Raw genomic sequence first — 21323 nt, forward strand, 5'->3', positions numbered from 1 at the left:
GCAGGAGCTGGCCGTGGGAGGAGCCTTATTCACGCAGCCCCAGTGAGGCCATTCAGCCAGGTCTAGGGGCTGCGTGCTTCGGGCCCCTCCCACACAGTTCGGCGCCTGGAGCTACTGCACTTGCGTGCCGACTGTAGCGCGCATGTGCAGAGGTCCCGGCACTGTTTTCAGCGCCGGGACCTGGCTCCGCCCCCCCCAACAGCTCGTGCTGGCTGCGCCAAGGGCCAGAGGACCTGTAAGTAGGTGGAAAATACAGAGGATTTTTTTAGGCGCGAAAAACGGGCGCCCAGCTCGGAGGGGCGCCCGTTTTTTTTCTTGTGGAAACTTGGGCCCATTGTTTCATCCTCCTGTTTACATGCCTTTATGGCCTAGCCAGTTCCCAGCTCTGTAACCTTCTCCTGCCCTACAATCCCTTGAACCGTCCATATCTCTGACTCTGGACTTTTGTACATTACCACTGGAGGTCATATCTTTAGCCATTTAGGGTCTAGAATTCCCTCCCTAAACTTTTTCCACCTGCCTTTAAGAACCTCCTTAAACTTATGGCTGACCAAGCTTTTGGTTATGCACCAGTATCTCCTTCTTTGGCTTGGTGGCCATTTTATTTTGATTATGCCTCTGTGAAATGCATTGGGACGTTTGTCTATGTTAAAGAACATACATAAGAACATAAGAATTAGGAACAGGAGTAGGCCATCTAGCCCCTCGAGCCTGCTCCACCATTCAATAAGATCATGGCTGATCTGGCCGTGGACTCCGCTCCACTTACCCGCCCGCTCCCCGTAACCCTTAATTCCCTTATTGGTTAAAAATCTATCTATCTGTGATTTGAATACATTCAATGAGCTAGCCTCAACTGCTTCCTTGGGCAAAGAATTCCACAGATTCACAACCCTCTAAGAAATTCCTTCTCAACTCGGTTTTAAATTGGCTCCCCCGTATTTTGAGGCTGTGCCCCCTAGTTCTAGTCTCCCCGACCAGTGGAAACAACCTCTCTGCCTCTATCTTGTCTATCCCTTTCATTATTTTAAATGTTTCTATAAGATCACCCCTCATCCTTCTGAACTCCAATGAGTAAAAACCCAGTCTACTCAATCTATCATCATAAGGTAACCCCCTCATCTCCAGAATCAACCTAGTGAATCGTCTCTGCACCCCTCAAAAGCTAGTATATCCTTCCTTCAGAAAAGGTGACCAAAACTGCACGCAGTACTCCAGGTGCGGCCTCACCAATACCCTGTACAGTTGCAGCAGGACCTCCCTGCTTTTGTACTCCATCCCTCTCGCAATGAAGGCCAACATTCCATTCGCCTTTCTGATTACCTGCTGCACCTGCAAACTAACTTTTTGGGATTCATGCACAAGGAGACCGGGGAGATGCCCTTCTCTTGGCGCAGGGCAGTCATCGTCCTGCTGCCTAAGAAGGGCGATCTCCGCCTCCTTAAGAACTGGCGCCCGGTCTCCCTCCTCAGCACGGACTACAAAATCTTCGCCAGGGCGATGTCTGCTCGCCTTGGTGCCGTGCTGGACCACATGATCCACCCCGACCAGTCCTATACGGTCCCGGGCCGGACAATCCACGACAACATCCATCTGGTCCGGGACCTCATCCATCATTCCCAGGAGGCTGGTCTGTCGGTCGCCTTCTTATCTCTCGACCAAGAGAAGGCGTTCGACAGGGTGGATCACGACTATCTGCTCGGAACTCTGCGCGCTTTCGGGTTCGGGACGCATTTCGTCGCCCGGATCCGACTTTTGTACGCCGCCGCGGAGTGTCTGATTAAGGTTAACGGGTCCTTGACGGCGCCCCTTCGCTTTAGGAGAGGGGTGCGCCAGGGATGCCCCATATCCGGCCAGTTATACGCCGTTTGCGTGGAGCCTTTCCTGCGCCTCTTGCGGACGAGGTTGACGGGACTGGCTCTGCAAGGGCCGGGCGTGGAGGTCGTCCTCTCTGCTTACGCCGATGATGTGCTCCTCGCGGTAGAGGATCCCGCTGACCTGCGGAGGATGCGTGAGTGCCAGGAGATTTACTCGGCCGCGTCCTCCGCCAGGATCAACTGGGAGAAATGTTCCGGATTCCTGGTGGGTCAGTGGCGGGTGGACTCCCTGCCGGAGGAGCTCAGGCCTTTTGCCTGGAGCACGACCCATCTCCTCTATCTGGGAGTCTACCTTAGCCCCGACGAGGGAGCCTGGCCGGCGAACTGGCAGGAGCTGGAGGCCATGGTCGCCGCTCGCCTAGGGCGCTGGACAGGACTGCTCCGAGTGCTGTCCTACATGGGTCGAGCGCTAGTCATAAACCAGCTGGTGGCCGCAATGTTGTGGTACCGGCTGGTCACTTTGACCCCTCCCCCTGCGTTTGTCGCCAAGATACAGAAGAAGCTGGTGGACTTCTTCTGGAACAACAGGAAACACTGGGTCTCTGCTGCGGTCTTGAGTCTCCCGCTTGAGGAGGGCGGTCAGTCGTTGGTGTGCGTCAGCGCCCAGCTCGCGACTTTCCATCTTCAGACCCTGCAGAGATACCTTTACATCGAGCCCCCTCCTAGGTGGTGTACTCTGGCGACGTATTTCTTCCGCCAGCAGCTCGACCTCAATTACGACACGCAGCTCCTGTTTGTGAACTCGGGGCGTTTCAGGACCGCCCTCCGGGAGCTGCCTGTCTTTTACAAGGAACTCATCAGGGTCTGGAACAAAGTCTCCACCAAGCGCAGCTCTCCGCCGGCTGGAGTGGCGGCCGTCCTGCAGGAGCCGCTGCTCGGGAATCCGTACCTCCACGACCGAGGTTTTACGTGGCGGTCGGAAGAGAGGGCTGTGGCTGGTGAGGTGACCAGGGTCAGGGACCTGCTCGATGGCGGAGGAGCGGGCTGGATGGCGCCAGACACGCTGGCGCGGCGCCTAAATTCTGCCAATGTCCGCCACGCGGCCGATGCCATCGAGTCGCTAAAAACAGCTCTGGGCCCTGACTCCGTTAGGTGCATCGAGGAGGCTCAAGCACGTGGGGAGATCCCGTCCGAACTGACCCCCGTCCGGACGGAATTCCTCATTGGCGCCAAACCCCGGAACCTCCCTCGGGGGCCGGCGCCTCACAACTTGAGCCGCCTCGGGGAAATCCCCTCCGTGCCTTTCAGTTCCGCGCGGAGGGGTTTCCTGTATGGGCTGCTCCTGCACACACTCAACCTTGCCATCCTCGCCTGCCGTCCGGACACGCCATGGCGTACCATCCTGCCGTCCGGAGGAGGCGGGGGTCCCCGATGGAGGGCACTCTACGCAGGGGTCCTCCCACTATTTGTCGGGGACTTGGCCTGGAGGGTGGTGCACGGAGCAGTGCTGTGCAATAAATTTTTAAGCCGGTTCACGGGCTCCCAGGCCGCCTGCAATTTCTGCGGTCTGGAAGAGTCCGTGTTCCATGTTTTTATTGAGTGCACGAGGTTGCAGCCCCTGTTTTGTTATTTAAAGGGGCTGCTCCTGAAATTCTGGCTGCACTTCAGTCCCACACTCCTGATCTTCGGGCACCCTGTGCGGAGGGGAGCGGTAGGTCCGAGGGCCTCCTCGTAGGACTGCTCCTGGGCACGGCCAAGGGGGCCATCAGCCGGTCCAGGCAGCGGGCGGTCGAGGGGGTCGTTCAGCCAGACTGCCTGCCTCTCTTCCACGCATACATCCGGTCCAGGGTGTCCTTGGAGATGGAGCACGCGGTGTCCAGCGGTACGCTCGCGGCCTTCCGCGAGAGGTGGGCACCGGAGGGACTGGAGTGCATCATTACGCCCGGCAACCAAATTTTAATTTGATTTTATATTTTTAAGTTAATTTGTTTTAATTGCCGGTGCTTTTAGTGTCCCCCTCCCCTTTTATAGGAGCACTTGGGAAAAAAATTTGATTCTGTGCCCAAAAAAACAAACCCCAAAAAATTAAAAAAGGGCCTTGTAAATGTTGGTTTTTCCCCCAGATCGGGGGTCATGGTTTAATGTTTTTTGTTTACTCCTAAAAGAGTTTCATGCACAAGGACCAACAGGTCCCTCTGCACCGCAGCATGTTGTAATTTCTTCCCATTCAAATAATATTCCCTTTTACTGTTTTTTTTTCCCCCAAGGTGGATGACCTCACATTTTCCGACATTGTATTCCATCTGCCAAACCTGAGCCCATTCGCTTAACCTATCTAAATCTCTTTGCAGCCTCTGTGTCCTCTACACAACCCGCTTTCCCACTAATCTTTGTGTCATCTGCAAATTTTGTTACACTACACTCTGTCCCCTCTTCCAGGTCATCTATATATATTGTAAACAATTGTGGTTCCAGCACCGATCCCTGTGGCACACCACTAACCACCGATTTCCAACCCGAAAAGGACCCATTTATCCCGACTCTCTGCTTTCTGTTAGCCAGCCAATTCTCTATCCATGCTAATACATTTCCTCTGACTCCGCGTACCTTTATCTTCTGCAGTAACCTTTTGTGTGGCACCTTATCGATTGCCTTTTGGAAATCTAAATACACCACATCCATCGGTACACCTCTATCCACCATGCTCGTTATATCCTCAAAGAATTCCAGTAAATTAGTTAAACATGATTTCCCCTTCATGAATCCATGTTGCGTCTGCTTCATTGCACTATTCCTATCTAGATTTCCCGCTATTTCTTCCTTAATGATAGCTTCAAGCATTTTCCCCACTACAGATGTTAAACTAACCGGCCTATAGTTACCTGCCTTTTGTCTGCCCCCTTTTTTAAACAGAGGCGTTACATTAGCTGCTTTCCAATCCGCTGGTACCTCCCCAGAGTCCAGAGAGTTTTGGTAGATTATAACAAATGCATCTGCTATAACTTCCGCCATCTCTTTTAATACCCTGGGATGCATTTCATCAGGACCAGGGGACTTGTCTACCTTGAGTTCCATTAGCCTGTCCAGCACTACCCCCCCTAGTGATAGTGATTATCTCAAGGTCCTCCCTTCCCACATTCCCGTGACCAGCAATTTTTGGCATGGTTTTTGTGTCTTCCACTGTGAAGACCGAAGCAAAATAATTGTTTAAAGGTCTCAGCCATTTCCACATTTCCCATTATTAAATCCCCCTTCTCATCTTCTAAGGGACCAACATTTACTTTAGTCACATGCATATGAATGCAAGTTGCTATTGATACTGTTTCTCAGGGGGGATTTAAAAATGATATTTTATAGTAGCTCGATACAAAATATACAGAATTTTCTGCTTACCATTTATCAGCTGAATATTGCTTCTTGGTAACTTACAGAATTTAGGTTACAACCGTTCTGCAAATGTGAATGATAATACATCAATGCCATGGAATGCTCACAGCATTTGCACAGATAACTGCTGTTGTCATAGAAAGGAATGCAACTAAAACTAGAAAGTAGAGGGGGAAGAGAAATTCCAAGACTGGAATCTAACCTTGGGGTTTAAAATGACAATACCTACAATTTTGCTCACAGGTTGTTCAGCCACTTGAACTCTCAATTCAGACTATTTCCTCGTAGTTTCTGCACATGATTCACTTTCATGAGGAGATGTACAGGTGTAAAGACTTTGCATTAAACATTAGATTGAGATATAATGGGGATTGGGCTTGTGTCTGGCAGATGGCTTTTAATATAGACAAATGCAGTGTGATCCATTTGGATAGGCATAATTTCTAGCATTTATGTACCATGCATGGTTGGCTACTCAAAGCTGCCTAGTGAGAGAGTGCTTTGGGGGGGGGGGGGGTGTTACATGATTCATTGACGGTCCATGACCAATGTTGTGAGGCTATTGTGAAACAGTGCGTTAAGATGTTTTGCTCGGGCAATTAAATATAAAAGAAACAATTCTATCCTTTCCTTGTACAAGGCCTTGGTCAGGACTGCATGTAGAATAAGTGTTCCGCTTTGGTCCCTTCACATGGGCAGTATCAAAAAGGTTCAGAGGAGGGCCACTCAATTGATAAGTAGTTTAAGGGACCTTCGTTATCAGGATAAGGGGAGAGAGATGTAGCTTTTTTAAATTTGGAAAAGTGTCACTTTGAGGAGATATGACTGAGATCCTTAAAGTAATGAAAGGCTATTTGAGCAAAGTTGGCTTGGGAGGACATGGGGATGCAAGTACAAGTTATAACAGTGTAGAACTAGACTGGATGCTAGGAAATGGTTCCTTTTGCAAAAAGCTTTCAATCTCTGGAATACATTGCCAGTACGTGCAGTAAGTTTGGATTTGCTGCAAATGTTAAAAGGCGAGTTGGAAGATTTCTGCGAATGGCAAACGTCTTAACCAACAAAAGGTAGTTAAGTCAATGGGGGCTAGCATCACCAGCCATTATGATCTCCTGGAGCTACCTTGATTGCCTCTGTGGGTTGGAGAAGAATTTCCTGTTTTGTTCTGCCCCATAACTCCACCCCACCACCCCCCCCCCCCCCACCCGCCAAAAAAAATGAGCAGTAGGAATTTTCTCTTTTTTTTGCCTCTTCCAGGAGATAGCATGACAGCAGGAGATTGGGGGTGGGGGGGCGATAGATGGGAATGACAGTGTGGGCAAATTGAATTGTGTCAGGATGGAACTGGCTCAAAGGACCAGCAGACCCTTTACCATACTTTTTTCATTTTTTCACTCTGTGCTATAACATATGTAACACATTTGACAGAGAACCTTTTTTTTTAGTCTCTGGTTTTCCTTTTCTAACTCCAGAAACTTAAAGTTACTGCCATCTGTAGAATCCATGGCACTGCGAAGTTCCTCTACAGTTTTCAGCAGAGCTTGGTTTTCTTTCTCCATCTTAAGCAAACGACTTGAGGTCAACTCATTCACTTCCTGACCCAGAGACTTGTGTGGCCCTGCAAGTATTTTAAAAACAAAATCAGACTAAATGATTCATTAACATGTTAATGAATTATCAATAGCTTTATAGCTACAGAACAATAGTTTCTGTTTTAATAGTCTAATTTGGTAGACTAGAAATCTGTTTCATTCAAAATGTGCAAATTGGCTGCCGCTTTTCCTACCTTACAACAGTGACTACATTTGCTTTGGGACGTCCCGAGGTCATGAAAGGTGTAAGGTGTATAACTGCATTCATTCTTTCTTTTTTCAAATCAACTGAAAAATGTTCTGCCCATTAATCTTAAAAGTTATATACATTTTGAGCTGTTTATATAGTATATAGATATATAACATGTATGTAAATTAAATTTCAGACAACACTTTTGAAAATTTTATCCTTTGGTTTCCCAAAATGAATTTCTTGCACCATCCATGGCTGAGGGGCGACTGGCAGCAAACGTACCTCCATCAATTCTACTGTGAATCCAGTCACTAGAGCCTGTGCAAGAGCTGTCCAGAGACAATTTAAATTTTTCTCTCTGCTGCCAAGATTTTTCACTCTCCCTGTTGTTTTCCCATAACAGTGCAGTTGAGATTGGGAAATCAGCGATCCAGGGGATCACTGGCACAATTCTGTGTCCCATCACCATGCTGTCATGCACTGATACTCGTAATGCACGACAGCAGTGTCAGCTGTGGCTCAATGGGTAGCACTCGCCTCCGAGTCAGAAGGTTGTGGGTTCAAGCCCCACTCCAGGGACTTGAGCACAAAAATAAAATCTAGACTGACACTCAGTGCAGTGCTGAGGGAGCACTGCACAGTTGGAGGTTCTGTCTTTTGGATGAGACATTAAACAGAGGCCCCGTCTGCTCCCTCAAGTGGGCATAAAAGATCCCATGGCACTATTTCGAAGAAGAGCAGGAGAGTTATCCCCAGAGTCCCTCAATCAACATAATAAAAACAAATTATCTGGTCATTATCACATTGCTGTTTGTGGGAGCTTGCTTGTGTGCAAATTGGCTGCCGCGTTTCCCACATTACAACAGTGACTACACTCCTAAAGTACTTCATTGGCTGTAAAGCGCTTTAAGACATCAGGTGATCGTGAAAGGCGCTATATAAATCCAAGGCTTTCTTTTTTCCGATGTACTACCCCCACTGCAATGCAGATCTCGTTAAATTCAAACAATTATCAGTAATTAATGTTACTTTACGACACAAAATTAGCTGCAGGTCAAGAGAAACTAACTAAAAATGTATGCTTATACGATAAACAGCATTTTCAGAAAATGTTAACATAAATGGAGGAATACAAAAAACAAAATCAAGAAATCTTAAAAATATGAAAAATAATTTTTGGAAGGGCTGCAATGAAGTGAGTTGACAAAAATTATCTTTGAAATTATTAATCAATATAACAGGTTTAATATGACTTTGCCTACCCTCAGAGAATTCAGTAGTCTTGGATAACTGTTCTAGTTCCCAACCCAAGTGCAATGATTCATCCATGCTCTGTTTCTGAGCCATTTCAAGGGTCAAGTTTTCTTCCATTAATTCCTCAATACGTTTTCTGTCTGTGTCACGTTCCTTCATTTAAAAAGTACAGCTCAAATGAACACAAATAGCACTTCGTAAATGAGGAAAAAATTAAATGCTGAATTAGAATAGAACAAACACACATGAAATATCCATAATATATGATACAGTACACACTTCCTGTCTATTTCACACTTAACTTCATGTGCCTGATATTTGTGTAATGCTACTTCTGTCAGGTCTATCATGCCTGGGCATCATTTTTCACCTATATTGACTTGAAGGTATGTATACTTACCTTTCAGTCCTCCCAATTCCATGTCTTTATCTAGGTAGCACTGCAAGGATGTTTTATTAATTTATTAATTATTTGAGCCACAGTGTACCCTTAGGCAAGTTTTATTTTACATTTATTTAACATATATTTTCAATTCTTTTCAGTTATAGAACTTTAATCTTAAATATACTTAACTTTTATTTGCCTGCTTCCTGCCTTCGGACTTCCTGCTCACTTTCTTTCTACCAGAGTCTTGTTGCCTACTTTCCGCTGTTGCCAGACTCCCTCGGGCTATTTGTCGACTTTACCTTCCTACCACTGCTATGACCCCGGCCTTCTCACTCCAACTGAGGCTTTGTGCCCGTTGCTGCCCTTCATAATATATAGTGCAAGAAATACTTGTGGAAAAAAAAACCTGTCTGATTCACATCTTAGTGCTAGTAAACCAGCTTTTGGGTTTGGCTGGTCAAGAAAGGGGGCTGGGAAAGGGGAAAAAATAGGGGATGGATGTGAAGCAACAGGGAGTGAAGGGATGGTAGGAAGAACCACCAATGCAGGAGTCCATGGGAGTCAGAGGAATGGGAAGAATGATGGGGTTGAGGGAAAAGTCCTCACAGAACCCCCCCCCCCCCCCCCGCCACCCCCCCACATTGGAAAGCCACCCATGGCATGGTGCAGGATCCCCTCTGACACCTGTGGCCTGGCAGTTGCCCTGCATGCCTGAAACCACAAAGCAAGCATGTGGCCTGGAGAAATTTGATCCCCCCCACCACCACAAGAGTGAATCGCGATATTGAATCTCATTTGCCATTTATCTGCCCACTTTGCAAATCTATTTATTTCTTCCTGTACTTCGGTGCACTTTATTAACTATACCCAATTTGGTATCATCTGCAACAAATTTCAACAACATGGGCCAAAAAGTGCAGTCCATAAGGACGTATACAATGTGCGCGGTCACCCGTAGGGGCCACCAAGTTACAGTTCTCGGCACGCGAGGCGCCGAAATCCAGCACTTGCGAACTGCCAAAATGTATTTTGACAGTTCCAACGTCTCCCCGGGAGAAGGGCAGCTATTTGCCCCAACTCTTGCCCAGCGAATGTCCTTCAAACTCTTACGCCTGGTAAAAACAGACATAAAAGTTTGAAGGACATTCGCTGGGAAGCCTCAGATCGCAATTTTTGGCCCATTACTTCAATTCCGGAGTCCAAATCATTTATGTATATGGTAAACAGTGGTCTCAGCATGGATCCCTGAGAGACACCACTTCCCACGTTCTGCCAGTCTGAGAAATTTCCTCAATACACTGTTTTGTAACCATCTTTCAATCCATCCTGACTCCACATGCTCTGACATTTGTCTTATATGGCAACTTGAAGATGAGAGACTGATGCTCCAACTTAGTGAATCACATCATGGAAATTCCATTAGTAGAAACAAAAATGTCCCATGAATGAAATGGTTTATACTTAAATCGCATGCGCATAATGTTTGATTTTCCACTAAGGATATGGGGCTAGAATTTCCTATGGCTTACCGCCCGGTTTCTGGGTGATAGTGGCCATTGTGGACGCTAATCAGGTAAGTTACGCCAGCGGCTTCGAGGTACCGCTGGGGAGCAGACTGCCGGCATGCACCGTTCTGAGATCACCCTGGCACGATATTTGGGTCAGTGGTGACCCAGGGAGAGTATGAAAAAAAACATCCATGAGAATCAGCGGAGCTGGGCGGTAGGTTAGTAATTGTTTTTATACTAATTATTTTGTAAATCTGTTGTGGTTCTTTAGTTTAGAAGGGTCTTAGGAATGTTTTTTTGATTTTTTAAGTGATAGTTTTTTGAAAAATTATTTTTTTGTTTTACTGCTGCTAGGCCCAACCCGCAGCCTCGAGGTAAATTTTTATTGATTTTTTTTTAAGTTAATCGCTCATTTTGTTTAGGAACCACCCAATCGGCCCTAAATTGCACTTTTTCACCCAGAATAGGGGAGCAATGCCCATGTTTTTCCCTCGGCAGATTTTTTTATTTTTTGAGGGGGGAAGTTTTCGCCAGCGATAATCTTCCCAATCTTAGCGGTCTTTTGGACGGCAATCGGGCACTGTCGGGCTGATAGGGAGTTCTAGCCCCATGATCTTCCTCATTTTTTTTGAAGGAAGTTTAACAACCACATACACATAAGATACCATCATCCGACACAGCAGAATTGTTTCTTTCAGTCAGTGATGTGTTGTATGCAAGATTTCTTGTAATACATCCCTATATAGCTACTGTATATTTCATAGAAACAAATCCACCAAAAAGAAATCAAAGCCTACCATCTCCATATCATGTAGTTTAGCCATTAACTGCAAGTTCTCTTTCTCGAATTCATGCAGTTTGTCACAACGCGCTCGGGCGCCCTCAAGTTGGTCTTCCAACATTATTTTTGTCTCTAACAAGATTTTGTTATCTTCTTTTAACTCCTGAAATTTAATTACAAAAGATTAACAAGTTCTATTTCACAAGGAACTAATAACTTATGTTGCTTCTATAACCCAGCATACCTCAGTTCTTGCTTTGTAAAATTCTATGTCATGGAGTCGATCTTTATATCGGATAACTTCACTTTCAAGCTTATCAACTTTAATTGCTTTTTCACGCAGTGAGTCGAGCTCATCACGATATGTCCTAGCGGAGCGAGCATCAGACAGAAGTTGCAAGTTCTGGCAAATAAATCCACAATTACATTTCAAGACACAGTGGTAAAAACAATAGCTTGTGCACTCATTCTGTGAATGCATTTTAAAGAAAGATTAAAAAGCCCCAAATTAACTAATAGCTGCAAGCATGTTTGCAACCAGAATGTTTTAATCTCGTGTATTACTTAGCATTTATCTCTATACTATGTAGTTGAACTGGCAAGAATGGGTAATTTTTTGTTGTTGTTGAACATTGCTGCACAGCAAAAGTCAAACAATTATAGGTAGTCCCTCGGAATCGAGGAAGACTTGCTTCCACTCTTAAAATGAGTCCTTAGGTGGCTGAACATTCCAATACGAGAACCACAGTCTCCGTCACAGGTGGGACAGATAGTTGTTGAGGGAAAGGGTCAGTGGGACAGGTTTGCCGCACGCTATTTCTGCTGCCTGCGCTTGATTTCTGCATGGTCTCGGCGATGAGACTCGAGGTGCTCAGAGCCCTCCCGGATGCACTTCCTCCACTTAGGGAGGTCTTTGGCCAGGGACTCCCAGGTGTCAGTGAGGATGTTGCACTTTTTCAGGAAAGCTTTGAGGGTGTCCCTGTAACGTTTCCTCTGCCCACCCTTGGCTCGTTTGCCGTGAAGGAGTTCTGAGTAGATAGAGCGCTTGCTTTGGGAGTCTCATGTCTGGCATGCGAACGATGTGGCCTGCCCAGCGGAGCTGATCAAGTGTGGTCAGTGTTTCAATGCTGGGGATGTTGGCCTGGTTGAGGACACTAACATTGGTGCGTCTGTCCTTCCAGGGTATTTGTAGGATCTTGCGGAGACATCGTTGGTGGTATTTCTCCAGCGACTTGAGGCGTCTGCTGTACATGGTCCGTGTCTCTGAGCCATACAGGAAGGCGGGTATTACTACAGCCCTGTAGACCATGAACTTGGTGCCTTCGGCCACCTGAGGAAAAGAGTGTTTGAAGACCAGGCCTTCAAAACTGCCACAGCAAAAGTATATAACATTTAGAAGCAGTTACTTCAAGAGTATAATGCTTATACTAAGTGCACTTTATTTACAAACGCACAACAGTTGATCTGAAGTTTAAACTAAACCATATGCACACCTCCTGTTGTAGTCTTTTTAGTTCAACTTCCATCTGCTCCAACTCCTGCTTACTGTCCAACAATTGCTCGGTTTTCTCCTCCCTTAAAATAAATTAAACACTCACAGTTCAAAATAAAAGTATGATTATGTATAACTGGTCACTAGACAGATTACTACAGCATTCCTGAAGTACACCCGACAAATCTCTAGGACTATATAAATGTACAAATAAAAAAGTTGAACCTCCAGAACTAATGCTTAATCTTTCATAATTTAATTGTGGTGCAGGATTTCCTAATACCACAGGTATAGCTGTATTATGGATTGCTTATACATTTTTTCTATCCTCACCTTTCCGATCACAATTTCTTTGAAGTGCCATTGGACAGTTTTCTATGTTAAAGGTGCTACATGAGTACAGTTTGTTCCAGGTGCTGTATGGTCCAAGTTCAGCAACACAGAAACATAGAAAATAGGTGCAGGAGTAGGCCATTCGGCCTTTCGAGCCTGCGCCACCATTCAATAAGATCATGTCTGATCCTTCACCTCAGTACCCCTTGATCCCTTTAGCCGTAAGGGCCATATCTAACTTCCTCTTGAATATATCCGTTGAACTGGCATCAATAACTCTCTGTGGCAGGGAATTCCACAGATTAACAACTCTGAGTGAAGAAGTTTCTCCTCATCTCAGTCCTAAATGGCCTACTACTTATCCTAAGATTGTCTCACCTGGTTCTGGACTTCCCCAACATCAGGAACATTCTTCCCGCATCTAACCTGTCCCGTCCCGTCAGAATCTTATACGTTTCTATGAGATCCCCTCTCATCCTTCTAAACTCCACTGTATAAAGGCCCAGTTGATCCAGTCTCTCCTCATATGTCAGTCCAGCTATCCCTGGAATCAGTCTGGTGAACCTTCGCTGCACTCCCTCAATAGCAAGAACGTCCTTCCTCAGATTAGCAGACCAAAACTGAACACAATATTCCAGGTGAGGCCTCACCAAGGCCCTGTACAACTGCAGTAAGACTTCCCTGCTCCTATACTCAAATCCCCTAGCTATGAAGGCCAACATGCCATTTGCCTTCTTCACCGCCTGCTGTACCTGCATGCCCACTTTCAGTGACTGATGAACCATGACACCCAGGTCTCGTTGCACCTCCCCTTTTCCTAATCTGCTGCCATTCAGATAATATTCTGCCTTCGTGTTTTTGCTCCCAAAGTGGATAACCTCACATTTATCCACATTATACTGCATCTGCCATGCATTTGCCCACTCACCTAACCTGTCCAAGTCACCCTGCAGCCTCTTAGCATCCTCCTCACAGCTCACACCGCCACCCAGTTGAGTGTCATTTGCAAACTTGGAGATATTACACTCAATTCCTTCATCCAAATCATTGATGTATATTGTAAAGAGCTGGGGTCCCAGCACTGAGACCTGCGGCACTCCACTAGTCACTGCCTCCCATTCCGAAAAGGACCCGTTTATCCTGACTCTCTGCTTCCTGTCTGCCAACCAATTCTCTATCCACACCAGTACATTACCCCCAATACCATGTGCTTTGATTTTGCACACCAATCTCTTGTGGGACCTTGTCAAAGACCTTTTGGAAGTCCAAATACACCACATCCACCGGTTCTCCCATGTCCACTCTGCTAGTTACATCCTCAAAAAATTCCAGCAGATTTGTCAAGCATGATTTCCCTTTCATAAATCCATACTGACTTGGACCGATCCTGTCACTGCTTTCCAAATGCGCTATTTCATCCTTAACAATTGATTCCAACATTTTCCCCACTACCGATGTCAGGCTAACCGGTCTATAATTGCCCGCTTTCTCTCGCCCTCCTTTTTTTAAAAAGTGGTGTTACATTAGCTACCCTCCAGTCCATAGGAATTGATCCAGAGTCGATAGACTGTTGGAAAATGATTACCAGAGGACGTGGAGAGGTAGAGCTAGGTGTCTTCAGTGTACATGCATCAAAATGAACATAAGAAATAGGAACAGGATTAGACCAGACGGCCTTTCGAGCCTTCGCCGCCGTTCAATAAGATGATGGACTCAGCTCCACTTCCCTGCCCGCTCCCCTTATCTCCTTATCGTTTAAGAAACTGTCTATTTCTGTCAAATTTATTCAATGTCCCAGCTTCCACAGCTCTGAGGCAGTGAATTCCACAGATTTACAACCTCAGAAGAAATTTCTCCTCATCTCTGTTTTAAATGGGTGGCCCCTTATTCTAAGATCATGCCCTCTAGTTCTCGTCTCCCCAATCCGTGGAAACATCCTCTCTGCATCCACCTTGTCAAGCCCCCTCATAATCTTCTATGTTTCGATAAGATCACCTCTCATTCTTCTGAATTCCAATGAGCAGAGCCCAACCTACTCAACCTTTCCTCATAAATCAACCCCCTCCTCCCTGGAATCAACCTAGTGAACCTTCTCAATTGTCTCCAAAGCAAGTATATCCTTTCGTAAATATAGAAACCAAAACTGCACGCAGTATTCCAGGTGTGGCCTCACCAAATACCTTATATAGCTATAGCAAGGCTTCCCTGCTTTTATACTCCATCCCCTTTGCAATAAAGGCCAAGATATCATTGGCCTTCCTGATCACTTGCTGTACCTGCATACTATCCTTTTGTGTTTCATGCACAAGTACCCCCAGGTCCCACTATACTGCGGCACTTTTCAATCTTTCTCCATTTAAATAATAACTTGCTCTTTGATTTTTTTTTCTGCCAAAGTGCATGACCTCACACTTTGACATTATGCTCCATCTGCCAAATTTTTGCCCACTCACTTAGCCTGTCTATGTCCTTTTGCAGATTTTTTGTGTCCTCCTCACACATTGCTTTTCCTCCCATCTTTGTATCATCAGCAAACTTGGCTACGTTGCACTCAGCCCCTTCTTCCAAGTCGTTAATATAGATTGTAAATAGTTGGGGTCTCAGCACTGATCCCTGCGGCACCCACTAGTTACTGGTTGCCAACCAGAGAATGAACCATTTATCCCGACTCTCTGTTTTCTGTTAGCCAATCCTCTGTCCATGCTAAAATATTACCCCTAAACCCGTGAACTTTTATCATGTGCAGTAACCTTTTGTGTGTCACCTTGTCAACTGCCTTCTGGAAATCCAAATACATCACATCCACTGGTTCTCCTTTATCCACCTTGTTTGTTACATCCTCAAAGAACGGCAGCAAATTTGTCAAACATAACTTCCCCTTCATAAATCCATACGAACTCTGCCTGACCGAATTTTGCTTTTCCAAATGTACTGCTACCGCTTCTTAAATAATGGACTCCAACATTTTCCCAACCACAGATGTTAGGCTAACTGGTCTATAGTTTCCTGCTTTTTGTCTGCCTCCTTTTTTTCAATAGGGACGTTACATTTGCAGTTTTCCAATCTGCTAGGACCTCCTCAGAATCCAGGGAATTTTGGTAAAATTACAACCAATGCATCCGCAATCCCTGCCGCTACTTCTGTCAAGATCCTAGGATGCAAGCCATCAGATCCAGGGGATTTATCTGCCTTTAGTCCCATTATTTTACGGAGTACCACCTCCTTAGTGATTGTGATTGTGTTAAGTTCCTCGCTGTCATGTATCCTGCATGGTTACTGCTTGCACTATTTCAAGGTGTGCCACCATAGGGCCCCGCAGTGGGAGACTTGCAGGTTACCTGTACAGGTGTGCCTGGCCTAGTATAAAAGGCAGGCCACCATATGTGATGCTCACTCTGTAGTTATCAATAAAGGACTAAGGTCACTAAATTTCAAGTACAACACATTGCCTCATGGAGTCATTATCAGAGCATCTAAAGACCTAACAATTGGCAACGAGATTACGAACCTTCACATGAAAATGGCTACCCTTGGTACATTGCAGCAGTTTGCCGATGGTGATGCTTGGAATGTCTTTATGGAGAGGCTCGACCATTTCTTCACAGCAAACGACCTGGCAGGCAACAACCCGGCCACACTGGCTGATAAGTGCAGATTTATCCTGCTAACCAGTTGTAGGCCCACCATCTATGGCCTCGTCAGGGACTTGCTGGCACCAGCGAAGACAATGACCAAGACGTACGAGGAGCTCGTAACGCTGATTCAAGAGCAACTCAAGCCCAAGGAGAGCATCCTCACAGCCAGACACTGGTTCTACACCCACCGACGGCCCAAAGGCCAGGAAATCGCGAAATATGCTGCAGACCTCAGTAGGCTGGCGGCACCGTGTGATTTCAGCAACTATCTCACCGAAGCGCTGCGGGACATTTTTGTCATTGGAATCGGTCATGAGGGCCTTCTTCATCAGTTACTGTCTGCGGATACCACAGTCACACTGCAGAAGGCCATCTCTGTGAGCCAGGCATTCATGACCTCGACCTGCGGCTCTAGGCAGCTGACTCATCCTCAGGACTCAAATCCAGCAAGTACTGTGCACAGAGTGGCGCCTTTTAGAGGCTGGACTGTAGAACGCGAACCTTCTCGGGGAAGCGAGAATAGGCCCGAGTCCCTTAACTCAGAGTCCGCCGAGGGGGGCTAGTCGAGTAGCTCCATGCTGGCGTTGTGGAGGGAATCACAGGGCTCACCAGTGCCGTTTTAAAGACTGCGTGTGTAAAGGCTGCAGCACAAAGGGCCACCTCCAGCGAATGTGTAAGAGAAATATGACTCACTGTGTTGATGAAAAGTCTGCTGATGGCCATGAATCCAACGCGGACGATGAAATGATAGACAAAGAGGCAGCTCAGCCCCACGATGAGGTATATAGCATGTTTACCTGCACCACCGAGTGTTCCCCGTTGAGGATGGAAGTCGAGATAAATGGCGTTCCAGTCTTCATGGAAGTGGACACGGGGGCGAGCCAGTCAGTAATGAATCAAGAAGCCTTTGAGAGGCTATGGGACAATCAAGCTGAACGACCCGGTTCAGGCAAAGCTGCGCACCTACACCGATGAACTTATCCCAGTCGTTGGTAGTGCGGATGTAAAGGTACTCCATGATGGCGCGGTGCACAAGTTACCTCTTTGGATTATTGCAGGTGATGGACCAACGCTACTCGGAAGAAGGTGAATGGAGAAGATCCATTGGAAGTGGGAAGACTTCATCCCTCCAGCGATCGACGTCCTCCACGCAAAGCAAGCCCTCACTTGAGGGTGGACCCGGCACCAGAGAGCAGACCAGCACAGCACCTGAGGCACAGACCGCTCAGCAAGACTGTGTGGAGATGATCCAGCTGAGACGACCAGAACGCACCTTCCAGGCTCCAGTGTCAGGACTCCGGAGAAAGAAAATCGGATCCAAAGGCGACTTCCCAGCTTCGGTGGCAGAACCCGGGGAGAAGAGGATCACCGCAGTCGACATCGTGGATGGAGGAAAGATGGCGCCCAAATCATGAGGTGATGCGCTGAAGAAAAAGATGGTGGCGGCCAAACCACGAGGTGCAGCACTGAAGGAGCAACACGTGGCACCAAATGGAGAAGAGGATTGGGGTAAAGGGAGCAAGGCTCTCTTAAGGGAGGCATGTAACCCACCACACTTAAAGGAACAGTTCCACATTTTCAAACAATGTAAGAACAACTGAGAGTTAGATGTAAAATGTGCAATTGATGATCAGAATTGTATGCATGCAATAAGCAAAGAAAAGGCGCGCGATCACGATCGGAGCTACCAGGTTATTTACAATGAGTAATGAAACTTTGTGCGATGTAGGATTTCAACTGCACTCAGTCAATGCAGCGGGCAGGCACCCATCGGGAGCACACAGGTCCAGCGAGCTACCCAATGTAGTAGCCTGCGTCCATGGAACCACAGTTATGCACCATGGAGTGTGGCCACAAGCAGCCAATACATACGAGCTGCAGAGCAAGCGATCTCAGAGGGCAACGGCACCGATAGCCTGCCCCTGATCGGCTCAACCTCTCAGGCACCCGATGGCACCAAACTGCCACAAGCCTGAAAGAGCAAACTGTGCTAAGGCGCAGCCCTCAAACCCCATTGCCACCAAGGCCATACCCGGGAACGAAGGGTCACCTGCAACCGTTCTCTCAAAGGGGACCGGGACCAGCCAGGATCCCAAACCAATAGCAGTTCGCTGTGCACTGCTAAACGACAGCTCCTCAGGGAGCAGCAGCGACCCAGGGCGCAAAAAATGGACATGGAGGTCACAGGCATCTGTGAACCTGCTCGATGCTAGGAGCAACGGCAACAGCCCAGAGAGCAGGCAACTTGAGCCAACCGGGTTCCCACTGCCAGCACTGGGCACTACGCCGCCACCAGATTACCTGGACACCATCCAGCAGTTCTGGAACTAGCTTGTCCTTACACACCAGTTACCGAGCCCCAGTACGTATCAATAATGTATCTCACCAGTCGAATGTACTTGCCTCACAACTGAACCACAAATGTAATGCAAACTTTTTTTTTTCTAGACTTGAATGTATATGAATGTAATGAGCCTCCGGCATAATCTATATGTGGGGTGGGGGGGGGGGGGGGCCGGAGAATGGAGCGGTCATGGACACACACAAACAGAAACCACCAGCACTCTACTGCCAATGAAACACCAACCACTCACCCAAGATAGAAACGACCCGCCATGGGTCAACCAGATAGAGCTAAGCCCAGAGCACAGTCAATGCAGAGGCGATTTGCACTAAAGGCTTGGGGGGAAATGATGTCATGTATCCTACATGGTTACTGCTTGCACTATTACAAGGTGTGCCACCAGAGGGCACCGCAGTGGGAGACTTTAAGGATACCTGTACAGGTGTGCCTGACCTAGTATAAAAGGCAGGCCACCATGTGGGATCCCCACTCTGGAGTTATCAATAAAGGACTAAGGTCACTACAGTTCAAGTACAACACATTGCCTCGTGGAGTCATTATCAGAACATCTAAAGACATACACCCCCACCCCACCATAGACCCTTGACTATCCACTGTCGGAATATTGTTAGTGTCCTCTATCAAAGACTGATACAAAGGAGTTTCTGCCATCTCCATGTTCCCCATTACTAATTCCCGTCTCGTCCTTTAAGGGACCAACATTTACTTTAGCCACTCTTTTCCTTTTTATATACCTATAGAAACTCTTGCTATCTGTTTTTATATTTTGTGCTAGTTTACTGTGTGTCTATCTTCCCTTTCTTAATCATTTTGAGTCGTTCTTTGCTGGCTTTTAAATGCTTCGCAGTCTTCTGTCCTCCCACTAGTTTTGGCCACTTTGTATGCCCTTGTTTTTAATTGGATACGGTCCTTTATTTGTTTAGTTAGCCACAGATGGCTATCTTTTCTCTTACACCCTTTCCTCCTCACTAGAATATATTTTTCGAGAGTTGTGAAATATCTCCTTAAATGTACATCACTGTTCATCAACTGTCCTACACTTTAATCTATTTTCTCAGTCCACTTTAGCTAACTCTGCACTCATATCTTCATAGTCTCCTTTATTTAAGCTTAGCACGCTGGTTAGAGATCCAACTTGCTCACCCTCCATCTGAATTTGAAATTCAATCATGCTATGATCACTCATTCCGAAGGGATCCTTTACTAGATTGTTTAATAGTCCTGTCTCATTACACAGGACCAGATCTAAGGTAGCCTGCCCCCTGGTTGGTTCCGTTACATATTGCTCAAGGAACCCGCCCCTTACACACTCTATGAACTCCTCCTCAAGGCTACCCTGACCAATTTGATTTGTCCAATCAATATGGGTTTAAATCACCCATGATTATTGCTGTTTCCTTTTTACAAGCCCCCACTATTCCCTGGTTTATGCTCCGACCAACAGAGTTGCTACTGTTAGGAGGCCTATAGACTACGCCCACCAGAGACTTTATCCCCTTATTGTTCCTTATCTCCACCCTTATCATTTGAGCCAATATCGTTTCTTACTTTGAAGTGATTTCCATCCTTTATCAATAGAGCTACCCCATCTCCTTTTCCTTTCTCTGTCCTTCCGGATTGTCAAGTACCCCTGAATATTTAATTCCCAGTCCTGGTCACCTTGCAACCACATCTCTGTAATGGCTATCCCATCATACCCATTTGTTTCGATTTGTGCCGTCAACTCATCTATTTAGTTACAAATGCTATGTACATTTAGACAAAGTGCCTTTAAGTTTGTTTTTTTACCTTTTTTTTTCCTCTCTCCTTCAAACTCACTTTCTTTATTTTTGATTTCTAATTCTAGCTTTACTCCCCTCCCTACTGAATCTATTTTCAGATTCCCATCCCCCTGCCAAGTTAGTTTAAACCCTCCCCAACAGCACTAGCAAACCCCCCCGCGAGGATATTGGTCCTGGCTCTGTTGAGGTGCAACCCGTCCGGCTTGTACAGGTCCCACCTCTCCCAGAAGCGCTCCATGCCTCAGGAAACTAAAGCCCTCCCGTCTGCACCATCTCTCCAGCCACGTATTCATCTGCTCTATCCTCCTATTTCTGTACTCACTAGCTCGTGGCACTGGGAGTAATCTGGAGATTACTACCTTTTGAGGTCCTGCTTTTTAATCTCTCTCCTAGCTCCCTAAACTCTGCCTGCAGGATCTCATCCCTCTTGCTACCTATGTCATTGATACCGATGTGGACCACGACCTCTGGCTGTTCATCCTCTTCCCGCAGAATGCCCTGCAGCTGCTCAGTGACATGAAGCTCACCAACCACTATCTTGACCCTTCCAACTCCGCTCCTAATCATTTAGCTTTCTCTCCTCAGCTCTATACTTGCCAACATCATAAAAGTGCCACTATCCTGTAGGCATGAAGCCGGATTTTCCAGTGCTCTCCACCGGTTTTCGCCCCAGAGGGGCGGCAATGGTGACGGTGAGCTCTTCTGGGTGGGCGGTCAGCTTCCAGCGCCCCGCCAGGGTTTTCGGGGCCGGTTTTGCGGGGGCATGGAGCAGTACCGCCCGGAAGAGGCAAGCCTGT

At 46.7% G+C, this 21323-nt stretch overlaps 1 protein-coding gene across 10 annotated transcripts in view; it reads right to left on the reverse strand.

The window, feature by feature from the left end:
- The window catches only part of LOC139273137 (girdin-like), a 375708-nt gene that overhangs the window by 152279 nt on the left and 202106 nt on the right, over positions 1-21323 (reverse strand). For all 10 annotated transcript variants that reach the window (XM_070889592.1, XM_070889593.1, XM_070889591.1 and 7 more), the window contains 5 exons: positions 12414-12495; positions 11165-11323; positions 10937-11083; positions 8252-8396; positions 6638-6822 (listed from right to left, as the gene is read on the reverse strand). In XM_070889592.1, the coding sequence (XP_070745693.1) occupies positions 6638-6822; positions 8252-8396; positions 10937-11083; positions 11165-11323; positions 12414-12495 (718 nt within the window). The remainder of the gene's footprint in view (positions 1-6637; positions 6823-8251; positions 8397-10936; positions 11084-11164; positions 11324-12413; positions 12496-21323) is intronic.

Source organism: Pristiophorus japonicus, chromosome 9 (genome assembly GCF_044704955.1).
Source record: "Pristiophorus japonicus isolate sPriJap1 chromosome 9, sPriJap1.hap1, whole genome shotgun sequence".
Classification (NCBI taxonomy): Eukaryota; Metazoa; Chordata; class Chondrichthyes; family Pristiophoridae; genus Pristiophorus; species Pristiophorus japonicus.